Below are 27,139 nucleotides of genomic sequence, written 5' to 3'. Positions count from 1 at the left end.
ATGTGGAGTTGCAAGATAAGCACAAGAGGGTCACTACCAGAATATTATAGTAAGACAAAAATAGAGTTTAATGTACATACCAAAGTGAGAGAAAAAAGAGGAGGAGGAAAGAGAGATTTTGGGAAGATCTGCCTAATTGCATTGATAACTTACTAGTTAGAGAAAGAGTGAGTGATGGGAGATTTAACCCTAAAACTGCAAAGTCCCTTATATGAGGCCACTTATGTGACTAAATTCCATCAAATGAGAATTAATTTTTATAATTGTGCATTGATTTTAGCATTGATAAACCACATCACATGTCCCAATAGATCTCCTTACACCTCAATATGGCTCTCCATGGTCTTTGTCAACATGGAAACCACATGTTCATCACTGTTTAGTAGTCTGCTCCTCCTCCCCCCTAGTAACAAGGTCCCTAAATGCTCACTTAAACACTCCAAATGTCAATAAATTATTTATATTTTTATTTCTTTTCTTGTGCATGTATACCTTCAATTATAGGAATACAGGTTTAACATGTGTTTAATTTTATTTATTTTGGGTTTATTACACATACACTGGTAAGATGGTTTTCCAATAACTGCAGTCTAAGGGTTAAATGCTTTAATGAATGACAGAAAAGTACAGTAGTCCCTCGGTTAGCGAATGGTTCGATTAATGAAATTTCGGTTAACGAATTAGCTCCCATAAGGATTTTCAGTTCGATTAACGAACAAAACTTCAATTAACGAAATCCCTACGACAAACACGTTTTGTTGTGCGCATATGCTGATCAGCTGATCGGCTAGTCTGCCAATACAGTAATTGGTTCTATGTTTACATTCATTTCCAGTAGAGTAAATATCAAGAAAGTTGGTCTCTTGAATATTTCTGCATTTTTTATATTAAAATTATTGGTCATTCTGAAATTAAGTTAACTTATTGATAATACTGACAGTACAGGGAACAGTTTTTGTGAGCCCATCAGCTGATTGAATCACCCAACAACGCTTCTCAGTTTAACTTTGTTTACAGTGGAGTGAACATTGAGTTTGTTGGTCTCTTGAATATTTTTGCATTTTTACATTAAAATTATTGGTCATTCTGAAATTTAGTTAACATATTGAGAATATACAGTGCAGAAATTATTATGAAACACGAAGAAGGCATTAGAACCAATGCACTCTGTAAAGAATATGGCATGTCATCATCAACTGCCTCTACAATCAGCTGTTTGATATGTAAACAAAGCTACCGGGAATATGACATACACACCTCAAAGTAAGTTAAAATACAGTATTCTATTATTTTTTATTTTTTATTGTACAGTATACTGTACAGTACAGTACTGTATTTAGTTTATATTTAATGTTTTGTTACTTCTGTTACTGGTATACAGTACTTTGTATGTATACTTTTTCTGTGAGTTGGAACCATTTATCCAATATCCCATTGAAATAATAGATTCAGTTAACGAACGACTCTGTGGAACGAATTGTGTTCGTTAACCGAGGGACCACTGTACAGTAGATGGAATTTTGAGAAAATAGAAAATACCAGGAATAAATGAAAATTAGATACTGCCATTAATATCAGATTTTACATCCAATAACTGTCATTATTTATCCAGCCCAAAGAAACCATGGAGTATTCCTCTCTGATCTACTACATGTCTTATGTGAGCACACAATAACCTCTAATGGGCAATATTATGTAAAGGTCAATTTACCCTTGGATAGGAAAGCCAGTGTGTCCCCCAACCATCATTCAAATAAAGGTTCCTATAATTCTGATTAAGAACCCCCTGGATATTTTTTACTCTTGGGGCCAAGCACAACACCTGGTAGAAAAAAACTGTTTTAGAAGATAATCTGCGTTACTTGCTAAGAAATGGAGTGCCTCCCTGTGACACAGTATGGGCTACCCAGTCTTAAATTCAACTGGTAGCTGGAACCAATAAGTTCCAGCTACCAGTTGAATTTAAGACTGGGTAGCTAGCACATGTAAACAACTCTGTACTACAAAGAACTCCAGAACTGCATGGCCAGCCTATAAACTCAAGCATCAAAACATTGAGGAACTCTTTCTATAGGAAATGTTGCTGGAAGGAGGAATTCTGCTTACAAGTGAAGATTGGATGGAACTAAGGCCTGAAAACTGGGACTGACAGGAATGCTCAAGCAAAGTAACTAGTGTAGTGCACACAAGCTAATGTGATGTTATGACTTATTGCTTTCTCCCTTGAAAGGTAACTGTTATTCATAAAGATCTCTTTTTAAGAACTTGTTTATGAAGGGAAAGCACAACACACATATAGATTTATGTCAGTCATTAATGCTTGGAGTTTCCCTTGGTTTTCATCCTATAGGGTTTGTGGGCCTCTTCTATATTTCTGCAATATTTGTTAAGAACAACATTAAGGTATAAAATCATGTCAGTTGAGAATACAAGAGAAGTGAAAAGAGACTATCTAATGGAGAAGAACAGTGGGTAAAAGACTGTACAGAACCAAATGATCCAAATTAATGAACAAATTAATACTTTCAGAATACTATGCAATGAATAAGTTTAAATTAGTTTCTGTCTAACACAGTTAAATATATTTATAAAATTCCTACTTAGCGGGTTGACAAACAGACAAATAGTAAGGCCTACAGTAATGGTTCGTGTCTATGATGCCTCACTCTGCCAGGAAGCTCCGGTCTGTGGGGGTAGCCACCAGAAGAGCCTCCTTGCTGCCTAGCACTAAATATGTTCACACTCATTTCTAGCCCCTTTATCCCTGTTCTCTCCTTAATGTACAGTACTGTATACTGTTCTACCATTCCCTCCCATGATGTAGCTGTACCTGACATACCTGCTACATTGCTTCTAATTACTAGTAATTGATAATTGGAAAAAAAACATCCCCCTTGTCTACAATATCTAAAAGAATTAGTTGACTGAATCAATACCAACCAAGTATTATGCATCAATGAGCCTTGTACACAGCTCTTTCAAGAACATGCATCATTTCTCTCAGCAAAATGGTCTCATGCATCTGGGGTGAAGACATACTAAAATACTACCACATATTTTAAGTAATTCAAAGTCACTATGCACATTACAGATGCACTTAAATCCAGTAAGATAATTCACAATTCAGAATGTATTATAATCTAATCAGTAAGTTATTATTATCTTATAAAAACTAGCCAGATTTTGTCACATAAAAGCTGTTAATTCAATAGGAAGATACAGTATATAACCAACATCTCAACTAGTGTGATATTACTATATCTAGCCAATTGATAAAAAAAACACTACTTCAGTAAACTATACAGTATATAAAGAGCATAGATGTGTCTAAATGTTTATAAAAAAATATCACAATTAATTATTATTTTCCTACTTGTAAGTCCAATCACTCACAACCAAGTAGTATTAAAAAATTCCATTACACAAAACTCATCTGTTTTATGAGTTTGCGTAGAATAAAGGCCAACACTAGTAAGCCAATTACTAATGTGGCATAACATTATGTGACTAGAATATAATTGATATGTCATGTAATTTGAAAGGATGAAAGACATATATCTGAAACAGATGACCACGACAAACAATTACGGGTACACAGATAAAAACATTTAGCATATCTATCAGTCACGACAAAATTAAAAACTGTAGTGCTGCAGGCAGGCTTTTAAAATTTTTCTAAGTCAAATCAATACTAAAAAATGAGATAAAACATCTATTAAATGCTGGAGATTTGTCTTTCATAACCAGTATAAAATGGTTGAATCATTAAAAAAAAAAAAATTCACATCAGTGTTATTCAAGGTTTGTTAAGAAGTACTTTGCTGAAAGATGCAAAATAAAAGTGTACATGTGATTTGGTAAGATGACACAATAATTGTAAAAGAAGATGTAAATAAAAAAAATAAAAATTTCCTATTCTAAGTACAGTACTGTAATGTACTCCTTAGGTAAAATTATTAAATGGTGTTCCTTAATTGCTTCAGTAAATGCAATGATCCAATGAGCATTAGGTACTGGTTTCAACAGTAATTCATATGCTTGAATACCACTGTCAATTACACTATAAACAGATTTCATTATAAATGATATCACTATGTTAAAAAAATTGGCATTCATAAGGATGGTGTTAAGGTAAATTAATATAATAGTGAAATACTGTACTGTACAATATACACTGCTCTTCTAACCTTATGACCACCACAGCACAAGAACATTCTAGTTTACCTTAACAATTGAGTATTATTGGGCCTTGAATTATAAAATACGTCTCTATTTCCTATCACTGTTATTTGTATCATTGCATATACGTACAGGTGTAGTAGCCATACATACAAATAAATTTGATTTTAAAATAGATATTCATTCCAGCACTTGGGTACAACCATGTTTAACTCGTCAATAGATTCATATTCTCTCCTTCAGTGTAGAATTATAAAACCTATCTGATTCACTCCTTAAACTTAATTTTATGCAGCTTAAGTTTGAAGCCAAGTAGATCTGAGAGGACACCAGAGCAGGCTGACAACACTACCAGGCGTGTTATGTTATACAGAAGAGGATTTGCTGACAATCCTGAGATTTTGAAGGGACTCTCCAGTTCCTGTTGAGAATTTTTTCATTAGGGTAATAGCCACTTCTTTTCGAACAATGTATATGGTAATAAATTGTTTTTTTAATTTAAATGCATCTCTGAAAAAGAAAAAGAATGCTAAGAAGCACTTATTTATTTATGGTATATATTTCTATACTTTATCTGTAATAAATAATAAACTCCTGAGCAAGTTTCAGCACTCCAGCAGCATTAAATCAGTGTCAGTGATCATGTCAACCATATCACAGAATTCATCGACATAGTCCCGTGACATATCTCCAACGTTGAGTTTCCCTGGACTTGCTGTGCGCACATGGTTACGTGCACAATGCACATAGTCAGCAAAATCTTGCAGTCTGTAATCTACTCCACTGCCTCTCTTGTGTAAGCACCTTCCACTCACTACACATTATTAAGTTGTTGCCAACACCTTTCTTACAGACAGCAGGTCCGTCACCCTAACCAGTAAACAATAATTTTGTTTTTGCCACACTCACTCTCCAGCCCTTTGATTTTTACTCCATCCTTCCATTTCTTAAATTTCTCCACTGCATCTTCAATACTATCTTATGTCAGCACTAAGTCATCAGCATAAAAAAATTTCCAGGGCAGGCCAGTCCTAAAGTCTACTTTTCTAGAACTTAGAATCCCATGGCAGGATGAGTACGGCAAACAGTTGTACTGTACAATAGTCAATCACATGAAAACAGGTAAGCCTAAGCATTCTCATGTTAAAAAGTGATATTGAACTTTATATAAAGTGAAGTCTCATAGACCCTGAAAAAGGTTTTTTTCTTCAAATTAATGTGTGCAACGAAAATAATGTACCAGTAATTAAATAATATTTGTTACTAACCTTCAGGAGTACAGAGACAAGTTTAAGAACATTGTTGGCAAGTATAAGCTCATCTTTCTTCTGCGGCTTCTGCTCCATATGTAAATACATATTGATCTGCTCAGTGATCAGGACAGAGAGGCTTGAGTACTTCTTATTGATCATGGCACCCAGTGTCATGAACCGAATCAAGTAAATACCAATTGCAAAGCACCTGCAAAAAACAAAAACAAACAATATTTTTTATGCTTAATATCTCCTCAATCACATCTGAGGTTATCATGAAAGTGTGTGTACTACTACACCTCTCTTGGTGCCACACCATTCTTACAGCCTGGCTCATTATCATCCTCACCTATCATTTTTTCTTCTTTCAACTCAAATTTTTTAAAATGTATTAGTTTATGATGATGGCCATTATCCTTACCAGAAGAATAATTCACAGGTGTACAAGGACTGTTGTGTCTTCTCATCTTCTTTCAATAGCTCAAAGCACAGGTATGATACAAGTAGGAGGGTGATGATGAAAGTTGCAGACACAATGACATCAACTGATCGCTGGGGACCACGTTTCTGACAAACAAAGTCAAAAGTTAAAATTTAAAATTCAAAAGACAGTGCACCATATATCAAACAGCTAAATTAACATTACAAGTAACAAGTTAGATATCTTCTCACCTATTTTATTACTGTATATATTTACCCTGTACAGTATTTAATTCCCACTTGCATTACCGATTAAAGAATGTCATCTTTCTATATGAAAAAGAAAACGATACACTTGAAGATGAAAATACCCACCAAAGGAAAACTAAAATGCTCCTCATCTCACAAGGTGAGTCACTCCGATATTACTACAGAAAAGTGAAAATATTTTAGCCATTTTTTGCTGACAAATCAATAGAACATGTCTTCTATCAATTTTCACATGACTATTATAGTTTCTCCCTTTGAATTTGTAATGGATCTGATTGTTTGTATTCTTTATAAAAAATTGAATCTATTACCATCACCTAGTGTACCATGGCTACTCATTTTCAGGCACTAAAAAAAATTTCCCAAAAAATAATTTTAAATTCTTTTACCTTCAAGCATGATCTAACTGACAGCCATGTCTTAATATTGTGCACTTTATTCAGCCTGAAGTGTGGAAGATCATATTTTCTGTAGATAAGAAACAAAATTATTAACTAAAATCCAGGAAAATTTCATTTTTATGTTATGCAATAACATAAACCTGTTTTGATGTAGCAAAAATTTTGAGACCCCAAAATGTATCCTACGTTTTTCCATGAAAAGTTCAGTTGTGTTAATTTAATACACATGAGGTTATTCCAGAATAAACTGAGAACCTACCATATTGTGAAAGGGGGGAAACTTTCAAATAAGCATTAGTTATAAAAAAAAACAAGGAGCACATGCTAGAGATAGATGATAGAATGCTCATTTGAGAGAACAAAGTGCAAAAGAACAAAAGGTGTTTATTTACTAGAATAACTAAACAGCCCTTTGGTTGTACTGAGATGCATTAAACTGAGAAAAACTACTGAACTTAGATAAAATACAACTAAGTGAGGTCAATAAAGTCAACTCTAAAAGACTTTGTATTTAACTCAAAATAGAAATACAGATATTTAGACCTTAGTTATGTATTTACAGCACCCTACTGTATATATTATGCATAAGGTACCAAGTGGTTTTTGTTCTCTCTCTCACACACACACACATTAAAGTTAGTACCCGACACCAATACACTACCTTCATTATCAACACTGAAATATTTAGGTCATATACAAGAATTATTTAATCACCAACCGAGCACGTCGAGCTGAGGTGAGATAGCAGAAGTGTTTGGCGTAGAGGAACCTTTGCTTGAAGGTACGTTCAGCAACAGCTAACAAAAAGAAGAAGCCAGCTGCCAAAGCAAATCGATACACACAGCTGAGAAAAATTACTGTGGATACCCTGAAATATAGAAACAAATATGTGTTAGTATTAGTCATATTTTACATTCTAGCAAGCCATTTCATGCTACAGAGAAGCATAGATGGAATCAAGAGTTGCACACTCTCCCTCTAACTGTTATCCATCGATTCTAACTACTGTACCAGGAAATTAATTACCACTAATTTGTTAATACACCTCAAATTTTGTACACAATCTCCCCCAAAAATTGTTGTTAACCTTTAGTTAATCACAGTCTTGCCAAGGAACCTTTCCCCTGTGATTAGGGAGCTGTAACCTGTGTATATACTGCACTGACTCTTAAAAGGTGCTCAAAACATGTTTTGTGTCATTTTATTATCTTGGAGAATTTTTTTTCAAAGAATGGTAGTCAACAGGAAAATCTGCTTCACTTTACAGATTTTCTATTTACAGATGTTTATTCAAGATTGCAACCCTTCTATAAATCAAGGTCTACCTGTATGTGTGAAATACAATATAAAATATAAAATACAACTGAGAAGCATGTGCATGTTCTCCCTCTCATGGCCATGTGTCAACTAACATGTCTCTGTGCACCAAGAAGGTTCTTGAATGAATTAGAATTTTTTTTCTAATGATAGAATTGCAAAACCTAACACACTGAGACAAACGAATATTTTTATCATAAAATTGAAAATGTGAATTTGCGATAATGAGGACTACCTGCATTTCTCCATTTCACTTGGCTAAGGATTAAAAGGACTAGAGGCAACAGGCACTCATAATCAAGACTGGATCTATTCTGCCTGAGTGCTGTGATTGTTTTCAGAGTATATGTGGGTGTAGGTCTCCTGGTGAAGGTTGAGAGGAAGAGCATGATGAGTTTACTGATAAAATAACAGTTTCACTTATATTCTAGACACAAACAGAGACTTCTGTGGTGGTGGTGGTGAGATTCCAAGCTGTTGCTGATAAAAATGTCTAAAAAATCATGAGAAAACAGAAAATCCCAAGGGTGATGAAACTAAACTGTGTATGATATTGTGTGAGCAATTACTATAGGATGAGGTCAAGTGCACTTGCCCTCTACTAAGTATGCTCAGGAATGATAAGTAGAGTAAGTACTGTATTTGATCACTGGATATGGATATTGCTGCTCATACTCTTTCCTTTGAATCAATGTGAGAAGTACACATGGTAAAAACAGCACTTGTATCTTCCTGAAGGAGTCTGATGAATTTTGATATGATCAATATAACTCGTGTTGCCTCCGTGGGGTTGTCAAAATCCTCCGTCCATTGTAATAATGTTTCACATAAAAAGTGGTAAGATTCTTTTTTACTGTGCGTACAAGCCAGATGACATCCAATAAGGAATATGTTAAATATCAGAGGAGAAACATTAGAAACGTGAAATACTAAACTCATTTGGAGAATACTAAAGACAAATACTGTATAGTCCAAAAAATTTTTTTAGTGACATGCCCTAAACTACACAAGATCAAATATCTGGCAACCTTACCATCCATTACTGCCCAAGAGCCCCAGGAAAATTTTCTCTGTAGTGTCTCCAAGTGCTTGAACCCATTGTTGAGATCCATTGGTCACCACAGTATCTAAGAGCACATCCAGTGCACAGAAGTCCACACGGTATATGCTTGGTACTAGAGCAATCAAGGTAGCCATTGTCAGACCTGAGAATGGTTGTGTCTGGTGAACCGTAGTGTTATGGATCCTGGGATATAGTTAATGCTATTTCAGTCTACACAATACTGTACAACCTTTTTTTCATATTCAGTTAAACCCCAATAATCCAGACGTCAATATTGTACAGTGTAATCAGAATATCTCGATATTGTAAATTTCAGAGCCTTTGCAAGCTGACGAGGCTTCTGACTCAGTCCTCCATCCACCATCGTTAGCACTTTGTGTTGGTTTTTTACCTGTGATTATCTTTAATTACTATTTTTTCAGATAGTACTGAACGAAAAAAGAAAAGCAAGGTATGAAGAGCAGGATAAATTTTCTCAAAATCACGCTAATCACATAAAAAAAAAAAAATTTACTAAGAAATTATAAGATATTCTCAAAGTACTGTCTGACATTTTCAGACTACGTAAACATATTGAAATCAGAGATTTCAGATTAGGAAATTATTTTCTATAAAACTTATTAAAAAAATATTTAAAAAATTCACCATGACTGCATCTGATATTAGGGGTCAATAGGTTGAAAGGAATTATATAATGGCAATTTTAGGTTCTTTTCCCGATTATCAATTACTTAATACTAAACCAACCTGTAATTAATTAATACACATAAAGCAATGTATAATATCAATCTTTAAAAATATCTAACTATTAGCTCTGAACAGAAGTAAACTTATAGAGTGAATGGAACTCTGAGTTTGTGACATGAGAGAAGGATCTGCTTCAGCTGTACTGGTGAGGACAATTCATTGGTTAATATTTTCATTGTTATCTGGTTTAGCAGCTTTTATACACCTCATGAAATACAGTACTGTATAACATTTGAAATCCTGAACCAAAACATAAAGTAACTACCACAAGTAATAAACTGGAGATGTTTTCACTTGCTGAAACTCAAGCCTCGGGTGATGTAAGGTCATCATCATATTACTACACCAAATCTTTGTCCTCAATATACCTGTGTAGTTCAATATTTTACACATACTGAAATTATATGTGGTTTACCTCAATTGGAGAGGATTAGTATCAGACACAAAAATGAGATTGTTTGTTTTATTCAGAGAAGATACAGTACATTATATGAATAATATGTCAGATTATCAAAAATTTTTGTACTGTAGTCATACTTAGTAAAGCCTCAATATGTTATAAACCCTTTCATTATGGGATGTCACTTTTTAATATTTCATTTGGCTAACACAAGATCATCAGTGAACCATTAGTTAAAACAATGGGTCATGCAGCTGTATCAAATCATGTCAAGATATACCATCTGCTTCTGCTTCTTATCAAAAACTTAATACAGTACCCAGTATCTGTTCATAAACGTTTATCGTATATGGTACTATACTTAGTCAGTTGAGTGTTACCCTATTGATACACACTATTAAGTATGCAGCATCAGCCTCAATTTTTGGTGCACAATCTCATAGAAATGTCATCGTTGGTTTTATCACTTCAAGTACAGGGCGTCCTCGCTTAACGTCGGGGTTACATTCCTGAAAATGCGACGTTATGCGAAACAACGTTAAGCGGATCAATTTTCCCCATAAGAAATGGATAAAATATGGGAGTTACGTTCCCCAGCCTCCCTTTGCCACATAAAAAAAGTTATATATACAGAAAATTATTGCCATTTCTATAGAGAATAGTATATAGAACTACAGTACAGGTACTAAGTTCGTATTGGTACTCACCGATGGGCGGAGATGGTAGAGCGAGTATGTGGTGGGTAGTGGAGCGGAGGAGGAGAATGGCGGGAGCGGAGGAGGAGGGTGGGAGCAGAGGAGGAGGATGGGAGCGGATTAGGCAGGAGAGGAGGAGGGCGGGAGCAGAGGAGGGCGGGAGAGGAGGAGGGTGGGAGCGGAGGAGGGCGGGAGAGGAGGAGGGTGGTGAGTCACTGAGTTTCTGCGCCTCCTCCTCCTCCTGCTCTGACTGGGGTTCCTCTGCCGCTGCTTGCTCCTCCTTCGTTGTTGGCGGGAATGTCTCGGCAGCAACCGTATCTGAACTGGCAGCTTCACCAGTCAACTTTATGTTGTGGAAGTAATACCGACGCTTAAATTGTTGAAACCAGCCTCGGCTGGCCGTAAAGGTCTCTTCCTTCGATCCTTCACCCTCTGTTTCCTTCATGTCGTCAAACAAGGATCTCGCCTTATGCTGGATAACCATAAGGCTCACAGGGGCATTGCGTTGATTCTGGTCCTCCATCCACATTGCCAGCATCTTTTCCACCTTCTCTATCACAGTGCTTCTAGTACGAGTCGTCTCAGTAGCACTCAGAGAAGAACCACTTCCAGCACTAACCTTAACCTTGTCAGTGTTGGTCCGGATAGTACACACCGTTGTGGGGATTAGACCAAGCACAGCGGTTATGTCCACAGCACGTTCCCCCTTTTTAAATCAGGTTAGTACATTCATTTTCGTAGCAAGGGTAATGGTCTTATGTTGCCTCTTCACTACACTAGCATCAGTAGCATTTGATGGCCGCTTGGAAGCCATTTCGAATGGTTAGAGTACAGTTTTAGAGCAAAAGCACTTAAGCACACACGAATGATGTGAAGTCGTAACAGAGACTGGCTTGGCGTCGCTTGGGGATGCTGTGACGTTCTGCGAGTGAGGGCAGCGCACCGTGCCGAGAGAACGCAGCGCGGCCAGACAAGAGCGGGTGATGAGAAGTAGAAAGTAGTCCATGACGACGCAAAACGACATAGTATCGGATCACTGGGACGTTAAACGAATTTTTGGTCTCTAAAAGTTCAGCGACGTAGTACCGAAACAACGTTAAGCGAGGACTTACTGTAAAAGGAAAGACCCACACTGTCAACTGATAGTGAAGTCTGATTTCTGTGCATGAACTATTTTTCTTATACAGTACAGGGTATATCTTGCTGGGACCAGAATTTATAAGTCAATATAGAAGCAATATCTTACCAAATTGAAGATAGTGAGTGGTGTGTTGAAGACTGTCCACCTTGGAGATGACTGCAGAAGAGATATCCAGCACAGAGAGGTCTACCTTCTTCACTTCTACTCCCTCCCAAATCTTGCAGCTAACTAGATTATATGAACAAGATACAGCTTTAATGATCACTTACTAGAGCATATTTAACCCAAAATTAACTGAAATATTGTACATATGCAATGAATTAATTAGAATCAACTTAGGAAATCTAATTGTGAGAAAAACAGGAATGTGAGAAAACCGTACATTTTCACTGATATGTTATGTCATGTGGCCGTGAAGTGGTACAGTATTTGTCATGATTTATATAGTGAATTCAAATTGTTTGCCATTGCAACAATGTCAAAAAACAACAACAAATTTCCAAATTGGTAACAGGCAAAAGATAAAATGTAATAAATTCTAATCTAATGAGATTTCTGCTGAAGGATTTTATTTTCAAGCAGAGTAAATCAAGGTTCAAGTGTTTTTGATGAATCTGATCTTACATATGCCTGAACAATCCATGGTCTTTTAACATAAAAATCAATATTATATGGTTATTTACATTAAATTCACCTCACCTTTAACTGACATATTTGACGTAGAAGTTATGATCGCTGCAGGAGAACCCTGGATGTTCCAGTCAAGAGCTTCCGAGCAGAGGAAAGTTTGGTTGGACACTTCATTATCATCCCAGCCTCCCTCACTCTCACTGCTGTAGCTCAGGTCATCAGTATTGGACGTGATTCCTGTCCATTCAAATTCTGAATGCTGGGGGCATCAGTTACCATTTTGACAAATGTTTTAATGCTTAATTATGTATTACACAGCCTATTATGATTCTAGTAATGTAATCTTTATTTAATAAATAAAAATTATGTATGGAGTGTTTTCCTAAGGTTAAAAATACTGAATCTCTTTTCATGAAATAGTGAATTTTGTAATTACACAATTGAAAATCATTAAATCATATTTAAGGTGACTATAAAATTACCCATACATGATCAACTCTTTCTTAAGAGATTGCAATTTGCAAATAGAATACAGGGAATACAAAATCTATTATGAATTCCTTAAAGGTATCACAAAGTGTGATCCAAACTTCTTCCATATCTAATCCTTAACAAGAGTTATTAAGTCACAATTTTTATTTCAAGACTATGTTCAAAATGTCAAATTTGGCATAAAAAGATTACAACTATCTCTCAAGAGAGATTTCCTTGAAGAGTCTACCACAAAATAGAACAATAATAATTCTGGTTGGCTGACCTTGGCCTACCTCTTAACTCACCACTGTCAAGCTACCAGAAAAATAAAATAAAATAAAATCTTGAATGACCCAAACCCACAAGAACAAATTAAAAAGAAAATTAACTTCCCCACAGGATATTCTCAACTCCTTTAGTTATATTCTGTGAAGTCTTAAACTGTTCTTCATAACCACAGAAGATTTGACTATCAATGCTGGAAAGTAACCATTTGATACAATATTCATATCTTAGATGAGTCCAGCCACTCACACCACTGCTGTAACTGGAGTTTACACTTCATTCAGAAATCAAAATTGAGTAAAATTGGAGGAGTGTGATGATTTCCCTTTGTATGACTCAGGAAATGAATGATAAAGCAGTGAGACATATAGCTACAAAGAATTTCATTGTACCGTACTTAAACACTGCATAAACTTATATGAGCACACATTATAATAATGTTACCTCAAATTCTCTAGGTGAAGTCATACAAATACTGAACACTGTAATTGACACAATCATACTCTTTAGTAGAAGTAGCATTATCAGGTTACCTTGGTTTTGGAATATTGGGAGGAGGGGCTCTGTTCAGCATCACTTTCACAAGAAGAATTGCATGAACTTCTCTGTGCAGCCATGTGAGGGAGTTTGTGAGGGGAGCGGCAGCTGGGGTGGGGTACACTGGTATCACTCAGCTGTGGGTATAGGTACACATGCTAATATAAAATACAGATGTTCAATGAAGGGGATGACCTACAAAATTATAAAGATAAAGAACAACATATTATTGAATAAAAGACACTACAAATTGTACTATTTACAATATTAGTGACTTTTAAAAGAAGCAAAGGACATAATAAGTACGAAAAGGCTGTTGATAAAGAGCAAACGATTAAGAGATAATTGTCACATGAAATGATCAGTTAAAATTCAAATTGGATTAATTGGATTAATCCTGACATAATCATTAAATGATTCTTTAAAATAACAATTTCCAGGGGTGAAAGAAACAGCCAATGATTTTCCAAAATGCCAAAATCTAGCATTGGTGGCCCTCTTGACCCCTAACTTTATATGTTACTTTCCATGACATAGTTGTAAACTATCTTACCAACAACCCTAGTGCAGGTACTGGGTTAGTGCCTTGTAGATTGTTAGCACTCTTACTCTGAGCCTTGGTAGCAAATCCAATTTTATTTACAAGGGTGCCACACTATGCCACAGGGACAATTAACAAAGCTTAAAGGTTGAAGTAGAAGCATATAGGAGCTACAATGAGATGGGGAAACATAATATGAAATACAAGGATCTATAAATAAAACGAAAAACATGACAAGATACAGATAAAATGACCCCACTGTAACAAGTTCACAGCCTCGTATGTCTTTTTGAAAGTTCATGAATGTGCTTAATCAAACCATGTACACACATCTTCTGTCTATGAACAAAAACTCTATTTTCAGGAAAATTATCACAGGGAGGAGGATAATAATATTTACTTAAGAATCTTTATCTTCGGCTGTGAATTACTGTATCTTTTACCTTCTTGTGTGATTCACAGTAGTCCCATCCACGTAATTTTGAAACTGTTAACAAGTCAGTGATACAGTGATATACTCTATGGTCTCACATCATGCCAGATATGGTGCGATGAGTACTGTATGTAATATTCACAAATCAATATTCTGTATCATATTTTATATAATAAATAACAAACTGACATGGGTGTTACTTAATCATAATGTTGAAACATGTGGAATCTTTTGCTCTGAGCTCCAGAATGACTCCCTCTCTTGCTTACTTAAGATTAACCTCTTTATTTACTTCAAGGTTAACTCCAGTCCCGTTTTTATGTTATTGTTAACACATACTCTCCATAAATTGGTTAAAAAGTGTTCTCTGGCAGAAGTCTAGCATAAAACTATGTTCGAAAAGTATTCACTGGGTAGATCTACTGCAAAGAGTTGGGAAAGACACCACCAGAGAAGCACCAACAATTGGCATTGGTATCAACAAAAATAAACAGTAGCATTGCTTTCATAGTTACAGGTAAAAATTTAATTTCAGCAAATTTATATGATATAATGTAAGTCTATGTGGAATTAAAACAACAATTTACAATCTAAAAATAATACTGGAGGTATAAATATCACTATGACCGGCCATGTTCTCCCTCACAAACATGAACGGTGATCAGTAAGTTAGTACACCTACGTCCCTCCTGTTCATGTGCTCCACACTCTCACTCCCTCAGTCTCATGCTGCCATGACATCTTTAATTCAAAACTTAACATAAAATAAAAACATGCATTAGTTACCTTGATTTAGTCACATTACTCAATCTTATTTATGTAGCTGTATTATAATTATCTTCCACGTTTACCGTAGGCCCATGCACTTCTTGGCCCAATAAGTCGCATTCATTCTCTCCACATGCCCAACCAATCTCAGCCTGCCTCCATGCAGAAATTAACCAATACTCTCATTACCCAGCTGCCCTTTGGCATGAAAATAACTAATTTACATCAGGTTTTATCTGAAGTTATTCTTTTACCAAAATAGTACGGTACAAAATATCTATCGTATCCTGAAAATGTAGTACCCTATTGTGATAATTAGATCATGAAGTTTATAAATCAACATCAGAGCCAAGAAAACTCATGGGTCATTTTATAGTCTTACCTCTCCTTTCATACAAGGGCAAAGTGGCCGTCTAACACCTCTCTTAATATTCCAACTGTCTGTGTCTGTTGTTGGTATTTCCAGGTCTCCCATTCCGCTTTCTTCACCACCATCACTCCCACCATCATTATCATGTCTTCGGTGTTCGGGGAGTTTCAGATGTTCTACTGAAGATCTGATGGACTGAATACCACAATTCTGAATGAGATTATTTTTGCCCTCAGGTATTTTGATGGAGGATAAACTTTCTTTATCTATATTCTGGCAATTTTTGCTGTCCTCTATTAGTCTGTCATCATCAGAAAATTTTGTTGAGTTAAGAATCATAGTAATTTCTTCACTTTCTGAATTACTGGCACAATTAAGTTCTGGTATTTTTTCCCCTTTGAACTGTTCCAAAAATGATCTATTTGCCTCATTGTTACCAATGACAGGGCTTCTATCACTGGATGATGTGGTTGCAGAAGAACTTGATCTGTCATTCTGTTTTTCTACAGGATCATTAAATGATTGGAATATTATAATTTTTGGCCTGCCAGCAGAATCCATAGGTGGCGAGGCATTGTTCTCTGAGGCAGAGCGAGGTCGTATTGGGAAGGTTTCTTCACATCTTGGTTCCTCGGAGTGAGATCTGATGATGACAAATATGAGGTTAACTTTCTGGAAGACCAACTTCACCCCTCCTCTTACCTTAGAGATCTTAAAAAAAATGTATTTATCATTCAAAATCCCAAGGAATTTACAAAAATAAGTACTGCACAGACAATAATATCATACCTGAATGTTTTAAAGGGAGATTTATTTTTCACTGAATTTATATGTTTCTTGGTAAAATGGCTGTGATGTCTAGAGGTATCCCGCTTACAGGAACTACAAAGTACACACTTCCCTAAAACAAAGTGATAGCATAAATTAAAAGTGAGGAGAAGCCAAGCAGGTCAATCCTAAACTATCTGAGAAAAGTTCAATAAGCATCATCCAGTTCTGAATAAGGTACAAGAAAAATTTCCAAATTATCTTCGCTACATGGTGCCTGAGCATCCATCAACCAGCATAAAAGTGGACTGAGTCAACCATAATAATGTTTACAAAATTAATCCTATGTCTGAACCACCAGCTGCTATAAGGGTCACCGTAACACTGAGCAAGGGGAAAGTGTTTAATGAATTATTTCCACACGTTGACTTTCTCCAACTACTGCAATCACAGACATCAACTTAGAGTTCTAATTTTCATTCCATTTGCTCAGCAAATTATAAGAATAATCCAAGAGAAAGGTAGGTTGAGATGTACCTTAAAAAGGGAGATTTTATATCAGAGTACAGAAAAGACAGCAGGTTTTCATCTCAAAACAGTCAGAAAATATATTAACAAATACATACACCAAAAATAGTCATGAGAAACACTTCTCATATTCACCTCTTCCAGAAAGAGAAGCACTTCTGCGTAATGGCCTCATTCTCCTATTTGAACGCACCCCCAGAGACCTACTGGTGTGACTTGGAGAAGACATTCCAGTGTGACGTGTGCACACAATCTGTGAGTGGATCACGCTCAGGACCACCAGTACAATTGCTGGCAGTAACATCTCAGACACTGGCACATCCTGAGATTAGGTGTTCATGAAAAATATAAATTTAAAACTAGTGAAATATTCTTTTACACATACCTGTACAGTAGTTCTTGTCTTTAAAGTCAATATACTCAAATCCTCAAAATATGACTCTCTCACTGATGCCTTAGAGCAAATATAAACAAGGGTACCCCTTGATGTAGGGGAATCCATTAAAGAAATTCACATTTACAGAATTTACTAATTACATTACTGTAGTGAAGAGGTTTCAGTACAGCATACAGAACATAAGTATTGCCCTTATAGATTTTCTGTTTTATACAGAATCTTTGAGTCAAAGGAATAAAGTATGGGAAAGTTAGGTAACATTCCTGGGCAACCTCCAATGCAGTGGAGCCCCTAAAATTTGTATCAATAGAGATCTGGCCCCTTCTGAAATTTGGACATTTCCAAATTTTTTAATAAATAATGTCTACAGCATACTGTATATAAAGACAGTGTAACAGAAAACTTTCCAATTGAACAAAGAAAATATTAATGTAGAATATAAGGAGATAACAGTACACTATAACTAAAAAACATAATGAAAACTTAGAAAAATAGGCAAAAGGAACACATAAGTATATAAAGCAAAGTATTTGATTTACTTCCATCTGACTTTCCGAATTTTCCAAAAAAAATTTAGTTCTTAATTTCAGAAGTTCCATTATACAGTACAGTACTTTGGTTTTTAATGGAGATATTGAAGAGATGCATATGGTTGATTCTTGAAAACAGAATCTATAAAAAACATTTAACAAATTAATAAAATGACATTTAAAACAGTTTTAAAGTCATACAATATTCCAGATAGAAAAATTTATTAAATAATGATCTGAAAAATATTGCCTTGTTGTAAAACTTATACAAATGGAAAACCACGGAGAGTGATGCTTAAGGTGAAGAAGCAATTTCTTATCTTTATATTTAAAGGTATAACTTGTAAATGCTAAAGTTTCATTGGATCTTTTTACTGCCATTCCCATTTGTTGTGTTGCCTTGGTCTATCACAATGCCTAGATCTATTTCCTTTCCTACAGTTTCCAAGACACTGTTATTCATAAGATAGCTGTGATTCATGTTATTGTGTCCCATGTGAAGAGTCTTAAATATTGCCATGTTAAAATGCCAGGCGATAATTTGAACTACTCATCCATATCTTTTGTTAAGTTGCAATATCTTCTTGACTTGCTACTTTCCCAATGTGTACAGGTTGCACTTCAAAAATCCAAAATGCTTGGGACCAGAGCCATTTCGGATTACATGTACTGAAGGTCATAAAAAAAAACCCTAATCACCAAATAAAATACTGCATGATAATTATACAGTACACTAATATGTATAACTTAAATCAAACTAAGTAACAATATTTGAAGACACAATTAGGCTTTAACGAGTACATTATAATACTGTAAATACACGCTCAGTAAAGAAAGCTTTGTTTATTTAACTCTGCAGCCAGCTGAGCGTGTGACAACACCATGGCTTGGCAGCTCACAGCAACAAACTTTATTAATACAGTACAGTTCTGTACTAACCTGATCATAAACACGTAGTAATGCAGCCAGTCAGCTGTGAGATAGCTACATCGTCTGGCACAACTCTTTACGTCCAAGCTAATTATCATTTATTAGTAAAGAATAACAACATGATTTCCTTGATTTTTTTTTTTTAATCCATCATTGCAATTTAAGAACCTGGTTTTAGTAAGAACAACAATGTGGTAGGGTGGATGAAAATGTTTACATTGCTTGATACTCAGATGACCTTAATTACAGCATATAATAAATGTATCACAGTGTGTGTGAGTTCCTTGGAAAATATACAAACTTTCTGAAAATATCTACTTTTGAAAGCCTCTTGATCCTAAGCATTGTGAACACTGGCTACTAAATTGTACTTAGTATCAGTTGACAAGATATGAGAGGGGAAGGAACTTGGCACAGGCAGAGATGCAATATAACACTGGGCATGACTTATAAATTGGCAGATTCCCTAATTTGACAAGGATACAGCTCCAAGCATGGTACAAGCGGTGTATCTCTCACTAATATGTCAAGGGTTCAAATCTTGCTTGGCCCAGACACACATGAGAAGGGAGTTACTCAGTGTGACAATACCAAACATCACAGGTTTCCTGGAGTATGGTTTTCTCTTGCACAAACACTTGATAGACCAACTGCCCAAATGGCTAGTAAGCTGATAAGTGATGAAAACAATAAATAAATAAATAAATAAATAAATAAATAAATAAATAAATAAATAAAATAAATAATTAAAATTATATTAAAAATAAAAGGGAGTTTTTGTGTATAGTGTGAGATGCTCCTTTTTAGTTTTACTAGAGTATGTTTTGAACTATTGTAGATAGTCTTTTACTCTAATTTATGAGCCCCGGTACAATTTAGAAATACAGCCAGATTACAGTATTACCCCGCTTTACGCGGTTTCACTTTACGCGGTGCCTCGCCAGAACCGAACTTTCACTTTCCGCGGTTCATCTACCCATATACGCGCAGAGTGTCCGGCTCGACGCTATTTTTAGATTCGCCCCACCCGCCTGCTCCCTCCTCCGCCTGGGCAAGCCGCGCGGTAAGGTTGCGCAGTGCATGTCTCTGTTGCGTTATCACTGACGTCATATGACGTATCGGACTGTGATTGGCCATGCATCCCTGCCCCCCTCTGCTGCTAGCTGTAATTGGTTTAAAGTAATATAACGTGTCCACCCGGGGAGGGAGGGAGGGAGGAAAGACGACGCTTGACCTAGCCGCGGCAGTTTCATCCCTCCAGGCCCCGTATGCCGACCCATCTCTTCTACTAACGTAAGTGTTACACCTAACTTTTAGTTTTCCTAAACTAACCTTTATTTTTCCTAACTTAACCTTTATTTTTCCTAACCTAACCTCTTCTATATTACTTGTTTGTGCATACCATCATAAAGTTAAGATAAAAGTTTTACTACAACATAGTTTTGTGTCGTCAAAAAGTGGAGTTTGGGGGTCGGGTCAGTCTCTATTGGAATTAATCCCATATGTTCTGTTGTTCCATTTATGCGGATTTCACTTTCGGCGGTACCCTGTGGGTTCAATTGACCGCGTAAATCAGGGTACTACTGTACTTGTATTTCACCTTAAGTAGAGAAAATGGAATACAGGGTATTTTTTATACCTCTGTATATCAGGAATGTACACACATGGGATTTTCATACACCAAAATTGCACTTACATTTTATTGTTGCAAATCCTGATAAATATGTACAAACTTCACTATACCGGAATTTACAGAGAACCTGAAGACAATCCATTACATATGATATAACAACTTATTAGTGGATTATATTTAATGTTAACACAACAAAGACAAACTGTATACTTCAAGTTTAAATTAAATTAGCTTGTTTGTGTAGAACTCAAAAGATTATAAAATAGTGGTGGTGATTATGATGATGATGATTACAACGATTAAGCACTGTAATGATATTGCTTACCTTGGTAATCCCTTCATCGTGTCTGTATGTTATCATAACAGCACCACAATATAAGATGGAGCAGTATATAGAGAGGACTCCAAAGAATCCAGCGCAGGACGTCTCATGGATCCACCAACGAAAATATAATGGTAAAAATATGATACGAGTAATACCGTGCAGCCCTGCTAACCACAATCCAGAATGGGGTTTTGCCTTGGGAAATGTTGACCCTGTGGACATGGTAAGTGTCTTAAAATACTAAAAGTAAATTACTAATTAAAATTGTTTTTTTACATTTAGTAACACTCTGTGGTTGAAAAACAGAGAACACTACAGTACAATAAACCAAGACATAATTACCGTGCTGTATATACTTACAGCTTTCCACCTTCAAAATATAGTACAGTAAGCATAAGGAATTGTATGATTGGAGTATTAATATCTTCATGTTTTAGTATTTAGTTTTACAAAATTTTTAACTTACTCAGTGACCAAAATAATGCAGGGCAAGAAGTTCTCACGAATTGAATGTAAAGTTATCACCTATCAGGCAAGATGGCCAGCGATACCCAGTAAATGATAAATATTTGAAAGAACTTCTGTATACGAGTTTATTAAAGCTGGACTCAATTTAATCTTATCAAGAAGATGAGTAGCAAAGTGCCTGGAGCGGTGAATTGTCCAGAAACAGTTGGTAGACAAAAGATTACGGTTATTGTCTGTTCCTTAGTACTCAATAATGAATGCCACTTTGCACTTATTAAAAACAGTATTGCAGGTGACTTTGCAGTTACTAAATATTACAATATTAAACTATTATTGTACATGGTTAGTAAATGTAATGCAGCAATCAAGGGTGAGAGGAGCCGGGGCAAAACAGAGTGGGTGGCGGGGCACGGGAGACGGGTGAGAGGAGCTACGGCAGAGGCAGAACTGAGTGAGGTGGTGGGATATGGGTGGAGAAGAGCAAAAGGAAAGGATAGGAATGTTATATACTTTAATTATCTGCAGCAAAATGGAAGTACTGGACTGCAACAATGAGCTGATGAGGACCAAATAAAGGAAATACTTGACCATATCATATGATTTACCATGATGACAAAAAATAAGGAGCAGCTTACAATAAATTAGGTTTAATATAAATGTCCAGCTACTATGTTGTTAAAGTTGGTTTATGGTTTCATATTGATTTTGGTACTAATTATGATAAGGATACAGTAAAAAGAGCTTTCCATATACTGTACTGTACTATACATGGAAAATGAAAGAGTTGGATTTTTTTTAATTATTTAAGGGCCAGTAAAAATGATAGGGGCTGGTAAATTCTAAATTTTATAATCCCTGCGGGTGTTTCAATAAAAATGGTAAATTTGCATCCTTGATGATTATAAGAACAGTACAGTATAGCAATGTATCCTGTGATGTAACCGATTTTATGTGACATACAGTATACAGCTTTTAATATTAGCTTTAAGATGCTTTATTTCATGTATTTTAGGTCTGGTGGTGATATCAATATGTCACTAAATAAATATGTTGCTCTATAACCATACATTCTTATTGTTATATTCCATAGACTGTGTACAAGCATATACAGTATTTGAATAAAAAAACAAGTGGTACAGCACCAAGTAGGAATTAGGTAACAGAAACAAGAAAACTTCAGGGTTTTGTGATTACCTTATTCATCTCTGTAGGGTGAATAATTGTACTCCCTGAGATGAGATTCATTAAGAAAGTTGTTGGACCATTTCATGCTTCTGTTTCCTAATGATTTTCGGCATACAGTATATATTTATAGCAGTAGCTATTTATGTGTTTGAACATGTACCTCTTACTAAGTCAACATCAATAAATTCAGTCTTGGGTTTGGCAGTCTTGCGTGGAGTGTATGAGAGGCCCTGCAGTATTCTCTGCTCCACAGTTGTTTCCCATGATTGTTTGTCATAAAGGCTAATCCGTCCCTGGTACCAGCCAAGGGCAGTTTCTAATACCATCCTAAGAGGGGAAAAAATTTACAGTATTACCAATACATGCAAAATGCAGTACTCTAAAATTTAATTGTGATATAAAAATAAATTTTAACTGAGCAAATATACAGCACATGTGTATTGTAGTGTCTTAAAAAAAATTCTAAAACATTTCAACAACCATTCCTGTGGATTTACTAAACTATCTGAATACAGAACATAAACTGAATGGTGTAAGGTCTTAATGTACATCTGTAATGGAAAATGCTAATGTTGGAAATAATTTTGAAAGGTGTCAATATGAAAAGCCTTTCTGAAAAGCTTCAGTAAAATTAAGCCAGTACAGTACTGTACTCAATGTACTGTACTGTAATTTCAGAGATGATGTTTATTTTTTATATTTTAATAATGGTAAATATCTTCAGTAAGTAGTTTACTTTAATATCATATACAATTTGAAAGAGGACCACCCAAGAAACATTTCTGAAGTTTCAAAAACAATTAGCAAGTATATTTCATGAAGACTTAAATATTTAAAATTTCAAAATAATGATCGACTAGTTGATTATGCCAATAGTCCATCCACATGAATGAAAGTCTCAAAAGCTTATTTCTATTGCAAAAAAATTGCATGTCAAGATTTTCATATAAAAGGGCATCAAGCATCACAATAAACCTCCTCACTAAAGCTCCCCTTGTGCTTTCCCTCATCATGGAATTTACACATTTGTCACCTTTTATTGCAGAAGTCTGTCCTCTGCCCCCCCCTCCCCTGCCTCCTAGTAGTTGCTCTGCTCCTACACCCTCACTTAAACACTCCAACAAGGCAAAACAAAGTTATTCAACTCCTTCACAATGGGAATGCCACTTTTAATATTTTATTTGGCTAACACCTGAGTTTATTCAGAGCTCAGAGGTGACACCGTAAAGAACAGGTTAAAGGATTTTTGCTTAAAATTTTCACCTTCTGCAGAAATATCTTTAATTATATGTGAATAAAATATGTTTCCAAGTTTTTTCTCACGATTTTTATGCACACAATGTTAGCCAGGTTTCCCCAGTCATAGTTTAAGGGTGAAACAACATTAGAGCATAAACTAATGAGTCTCAATTTCAAAATAAATTAAAAATGACATCAAAACTAAGTTTTTCTTCAATATTATTACAGTACAAATACAAACTCCAGAATCTAACATACTTTGTCCTAAAAGATCTGGCTGAACTGTAAGCAGACCCCTTGCCTGCAGAATCCAGAGGGGCAGCCCACACTGTCCTTCAAAAGCTGTCCTGTCACTTTGTAAGTTTGTATTTATTAGTCTCATAGAGTAGTCCACTCAAGTGTCCACATGCTTGCCAGTGATCGATCCTCAGAACAGATAACCAGCTGATAACCACATTTTTCTATAAAGTGATAGATATCAATGAAAACAGATGCTTTATCAACCCCCCGGGAAAAATCAAGGAGAAAATGCTAGAATTTATCTCTTTCAATGCCACAGATTCAAAGGCGTAAGCATACATCCCAAGGGGCCAGAAGCCCTCCATGTTTTTCTTTGAGGGGTTAGAGTATCTCAGGACCCCCCCCCCACAAACACTTTTTCAGTTAAAGGCCAAACGGGGGCTTGTTTTTTCCTGAAATTAATAATTAATTATTTACTTAAATTCACTTTGCATTTATTTTACCAGCAAAATTACCAAAAATGATAAATGATGATTTGGAGTAATTTTGTACTGTACATATAAAAGAAATAATCATATTAAATTCTTGCATTTCTGCCAACATGGCAACTCTACCTCCACCAATCTAGATTAGATATTGTACAGTATACAATAATCTTGAATCACCTTCAGATAGTTGGTTATCCAATCTCCAGATGCCACCAATACTTGTTTTTCGAGTAGTAGGTACCACACTCCCTTCTGTACCCTCCCACCTGGGCAGGAAAATTGTCAAATTTTTCATTTTTTTTCAGGGGATAATTATGCCCCTGGTCCCCCTAGAGTATGTGTGATTATAATAAGAGTGTAAGAAGTCTTAAATAATTCCCTGTATGTTGGCCTGGCGAATTGGCTAGGAATTAACATACCTAGGTAGCATTTGCTGACATTGCATTCAGAGCTTGAACAAAAAAAACAATTCTTGTAATTTAAATACAGTTTCTTCAATGTAAGGGAGAAGTTTTTTCAATACATAATTTCTGTAGTCGATATTAGGTACAGGTATATAGTTTACGTGCAGAACTCATAATAAGTATTATCAGATTTACTTCTGGCTTGATACTTATTTATTTACAGAAAATATATAGGTGTAGCAGCAAAGTATTGGGGTCAGCCGGACAACCAAAAAAATTTTTTTTAAGGGGGAGATGTTATTAACAATATACTGTATACTGGAAAAGGTAATTTATAAGGACACCGCTACCACCAGGAGTTGTTAAATTTTGTTAATTTTTCACACATGTTCTGTTTATTATAGTAAGTATTTAAAAGAGTCAACAACTTTTTATTTTAATTATAGATATCTGTTTAATTTTTTAGTTATCTCTATCTATAATCATAAATCACCTGTAGTGAGCAGGGCATGAAGGACGAGGGAAATTGCGGGGTAAAAAGAGGTGAAAACCTGGTCATATGATACTAAAATGACGTCTCTACATGCTTTGCATGTGAAGAAATTAATTATTTACCATAAATACTCCCTAAAAAATTCTGCCGAGTCACAATGTGTCATCTGTTTGTTTACACCGACCCGCTCAGTTCAAGCAAACTCTCATGCCCACTGAAAATTTTAAATTACAACATATGTTTCAACAAAGTTGCTTTCATTGGTACCTGATATCGAAAAAAGTACTTTATGTTTAATATGGTGTGTGGTCTGGGGGGTTAGGAAGTTAGGTAAGGTTTGGTAGGTTTCTTTGGTAGGTTAGGTCAGGTTCTAGTAAATGTTGTCTCTTTAAAATACCTATACTTCCTATAATGATAAGAACAACAGTGGAAAAAATTAACAAAATCAAACAACTCTTTCACGTGGTAGCGATGTTCTCACATATTACCAAAAATAGATTATTGATTAGTTTTAAAAAGAAAACGCTTTAATAGTTTGAGAGATTAGTAGATTATACCAAGGAAATAGCTCTTGGTAAAATTTTAGTTTCAGTCATCCCTATGTTTTTCCGATGGTTTTAGACATGTTTTGAATGATTTTTATCTCACCTAATCAACTTAACCTAACCTAACCTAGCCACATAAGCCAGGAATTATATTTAACCTAACCTAATGTAGCCACAGAAGCCAGGAACTATATTTAACCTAACCTAAATTCCTAAGATACCCCGGATGACCGAAACTAAAATAATATCCAGCTCATTATATTTAGTAAAGAACAAGTATACCATAACCTCTGCATAAAATAAAAGATCTTTGTAAGTAATAGACTGATTTGATCCCAGTGAGCCACAAGAAGCAACAAATAATGTAAACCCAACTGAAGAATGTCAGGGTAGTTAATGGTTATTTTGTACACAAACTACAAAGGCCTAACTCTCTTTAATAAAAATAAGTGGGAACATAATGTAGGTAGGGAGGCATGGAGTCTTAAATACACAAACTCACTGATCATAGTTAACAAGCAGTACTCAGGCCAAAGGTCAACAGGTCCAAAGCAAAACCACTTAAATAACATCTTCCTCGCATGTTAACTACTGAATTAGTGTTAGTATATCCTTCATTTAACATTTACACTGTGTAACTACAAACTAGACTAACTATTATTATTTAGTACCAAAATTATCACTCTAATCACCTACTAAATCTCTCACCATAAATATCTTATAAGTGCCTTCATAAATCCCTCTTGAAGTTACTTGGCCGACATATTACCTGCTCCAGTATTAAGACAAGAGGATTAATGTGAGGAAGTGAGGAGTCTTTATAAGGAGGCCAGAAGCAACATCTCCTCCCTCAAGGTTCAAACAGCTGTGACCTCAAGTGACCAACTCACCGCCGGGTTAAACTAATTTTTACCTTCTCAACAATAACAAAGTAATTAAATCACATATCTTAGATTATTTATATATTTTTATATTTTTTTGTAGATAATGACTATGTTCTTGTGTCAGCTAAGATGATTTTTTTTAATTGTTGGAGAAAAAG

The 27,139-nt window shown here is 35.4% G+C and overlaps 1 protein-coding gene across 3 annotated transcripts; it reads right to left on the bottom strand.

Moving 5' to 3' along the window:
- Positions 1–1,398: 1,398 nt before the first annotated feature.
- On the bottom strand, positions 1,399–27,006 carry LOC121871074 (protein PHTF2-like). 3 transcript variants are annotated; one of them, XM_042373192.1, is made up of 15 exons: positions 26,806–27,006; positions 22,849–23,015; positions 21,036–21,247; positions 17,356–17,542; positions 16,714–16,825; positions 15,937–16,567; positions 13,809–13,949; positions 12,586–12,775; positions 11,992–12,114; positions 8,874–9,045; positions 7,242–7,391; positions 6,512–6,590; positions 5,854–5,999; positions 5,448–5,640; positions 1,399–4,600 (listed from the first exon to the last, which is right to left on the bottom strand). In XM_042373192.1, exons 1-15 carry the CDS (start codon positions 26,829–26,831, stop codon positions 4,448–4,450), a joined length of 2,682 nt encoding a protein of 893 aa, XP_042229126.1. In that variant the 5' UTR covers positions 26,832–27,006; the 3' UTR covers positions 1,399–4,447. The 3 variants fall into 3 exon arrangements, with proteins under 3 accessions (XP_042229126.1, XP_042229127.1, XP_042229128.1); XM_042373193.1 differs by having other exon boundaries at positions 26,867–27,005; XM_042373194.1 differs by lacking the exon at positions 26,806–27,006 and adding an exon at positions 24,186–24,488.
- Positions 27,007–27,139: the final 133 nt, after the last annotated feature.

The sequence above is a fragment of the Homarus americanus genome, unplaced genomic scaffold (assembly GCF_018991925.1).
Source record: "Homarus americanus isolate GMGI-L3 unplaced genomic scaffold, GMGI_Hamer_2.0 scaffold52512, whole genome shotgun sequence".
NCBI lineage: Eukaryota > Metazoa > Arthropoda > Malacostraca > Decapoda > Nephropidae > Homarus > Homarus americanus.
This window is presented reverse-complemented; position numbering and strand designations above follow the sequence as displayed.